This window comes from Penaeus chinensis, chromosome 11 (genome assembly GCF_019202785.1).
Source record: "Penaeus chinensis breed Huanghai No. 1 chromosome 11, ASM1920278v2, whole genome shotgun sequence".
In the NCBI taxonomy this organism is placed as follows: Eukaryota; Metazoa; Arthropoda; class Malacostraca; order Decapoda; family Penaeidae; genus Penaeus; species Penaeus chinensis.
In genome coordinates, this window is record NC_061829.1 from 35,185,917 (window position 1) to 35,188,416 (window position 2,500).

The 2,500-nt window shown below is 38.2% G+C and overlaps 1 protein-coding gene across 3 annotated transcripts in view; it reads left to right on the forward strand.

Annotated features, from left to right (window-relative positions):
• The window catches only part of LOC125030689 (titin homolog), a 14,720-nt gene extending 13,555 nt beyond the window's left edge, over window positions 1–1,165 (forward strand). For all 3 annotated transcript variants that reach the window (XM_047620882.1, XM_047620884.1, XM_047620883.1), the window contains exons 7-9: window positions 1–87; window positions 279–425; window positions 683–1,165. The exon at window positions 1–87 is cut by the window's left edge and continues 98 nt beyond it. In XM_047620882.1, coding sequence (XP_047476838.1) covers window positions 1–87; window positions 279–425; window positions 683–835 — 387 coding nt within the window. In that variant the 3' untranslated portion in view covers window positions 836–1,165. The remainder of the gene's footprint in view (window positions 88–278; window positions 426–682) is intronic.
• The last annotated feature ends 1,335 nt before the right edge of the window (window positions 1,166–2,500 follow it).

The following is a 2,500-nucleotide window of genomic DNA, read 5'->3' on the forward strand; positions in this document are numbered from 1 at the left end:
CTCGAAGACCTGGAACTTCGGATGCAGGATGTGTTGCCATACCTCAAGAAAATAATGAAGGGTCGGGAGCCAAACAGGAGACATGAGGTACATTAGTCAGGAATCGGAGGAGGAGGAGGAGGAGGAGGACTGATAAGGAAGAGGAATGATGGTGATGATGATGATGATTTTTTATTATTATTATTATTCTGTGTGTGTCATTGTCATTGTGTTTATGGTTATATTTTCTTTTAATTGTTTTCCTAATCTTTTTTATAACTAAAATCTTTGTTTTACAGATTTTTAGAGAAGGTGGAAGAGAGTTCAGAAATATGTCTGATGAACTTATATATGGGCCTTTCTCAGAAGAACAAATATTGCATGCAATTGAATGCCTGGAGAGAGAATTTTCTAAAATAGTTGCAAAGGCTTGCGGGAAGCATAAGGTAATTTTCTTTGTTTTTTGTTTTTGATTATGTAAAAAATAAACTGAAGGAATAGTTATCTATAGCCCTTGTTTATATTTGAAAGACAACGGTTTCTTTTTGATTTTTCAAATTATTTTGTCATAATTCTGTGTTTCTTGAAAGGAAAGACAGTAACTGAACTTTTCTTAAATTTCTTAAATCATGGGTATATTCAGTTATCTTTTAACCATGTTTACAGTGTATTCAGAATGAACAACACAGTTTCTTTCTTACAGGTAAACCAGTACCTTTGGAAAGTACTTGCCCCAACATTTTTTATCAGAATTGTAATGGAAAATGAAAAGCTCACCAGTTCTGAGGCAGAAAAAACACTAGCTGAGATTTCATTAAACAAAACTATAAATAATAAAGGTCACTGTATTATATAGTCATATGTAATCTTTTGTAATTACAGGTAATTGTATTCTATAACATTTTATGTATACTTTGTATATGTGTATCTCACTGGATAGTGTGTTCAGTGTGAGTTTTCATTCCTAAAACACATAGGTTGCTTTAGTTTTATATAAACTTTTTGGGATGTTTTTTCATTCATTTTAGGTTATTTTTACAACAATTTACTTTCTAATACTGATGATTTCAGTGGAGCCTCTTATCATACTGAATGTATTATAAACCTAGTGCTTTTTGTGCATATTGTACAAAAGTACCCATTCTCCCATTTCTCAATAACAGGTTTATTAAAAATGAACAAATGATGGATATTTAATTATCCTTCCCCTCAGATGACATGTATCAGAACCCAGTTACCAGTTATTTTGAGACTTATGTACTGAAATGAACTTTCCTTCTCTGTTTACCTTTCCACCCCCATTTTCAGCTGTTCCTGCCTGTTTCTCCCACCAAATAAAAAAAATATATATACAGTGTTGGATATCAGAAATAAAAACACTAAGTTGATATAGTAATTTTGCTCATGTACCTTTTCTCTTATAAACCCCCCAATTCTTTTCCCATTATTGTCATAGGAAATGGAGACTGGGACCCAATGCTGGGGATTACCCCTACCCTAGGCCTCAGCCCTCGGCTCAACTTTTCTTCTTCCCCTTTCAGTTTCCTGATCTTCTCTGACCCCTTCTACTATCCACTTCCTAAGGTGTGAAAACCATGTTGAAAGGATGAAAGGCTGACTTTATGCCAGTCATGAATGGCCTAGGGGAGCCATGGGCATGGTATTCCCCTGTTTAGTTGTCTAGCCCTTATGGTCCCCATGAGGGGTGGACTGTTACACTCCCCAACATACTCCAGGCTTACCATGGCCAGTAATGAAGTTTTGTACCCCTATTATAGGGACAATGAGGCTTGCCCTGTTATCAACTAGCCCCTGATTTTAATTCCTCCTGTTCCCTGACCCCAGACTGTACGACTCTGAACACTGCTAGTACTTGTCCCTCCTCAGTGTCTACACCTCAGCCCAGTCCAAATCATCTACCCAGGTCATTACTCAACCTCCAGAAAACATTCCTTCTCTCTGAACATCCTCTACTTCATCTCCTCCAATCCTACAGCTTTCCTCATCTATTACCCCCTCGTCCCTTACCACTACTGTGCAGCCTTTTTGTCCACCTCTCCGCAATACTTCCTCTCTCAACACTACTCCATCTTCCACACATTCCAGTCCTTCTACTAATCCTACCTCTACAAATTTTTCGATTATTCTGTCTAGTCCATCCAAAAGTGATCAATTTTTCATGATCCCCTTTAGAGCCCCTTACTCTGACAACATTCTCCTCTTCTAACAGTGTCTCCAAAAACAAGTAGGAAAAGATTTCTTCCACAACTGCCCTGATCATTCCTGCCTTGTCCCAGTTACATCCAAATCCCAAGCTAAAGCATGATCAAGCCTAATTGACTTCACTGGCAAACCCATTCCTGCCCATCCTTATCCCTCCCTCAATACCTGTATCAGAACTGTCTCCATCTCCCTGAGAAACTGCCCTGTCTATAACAAGGATTGGTCAGAACATGGAGAGGACTTACTCGCTTATGTCATGGATTGTATCAGTACAATCCAAGACTCCTAAGGGCCACTG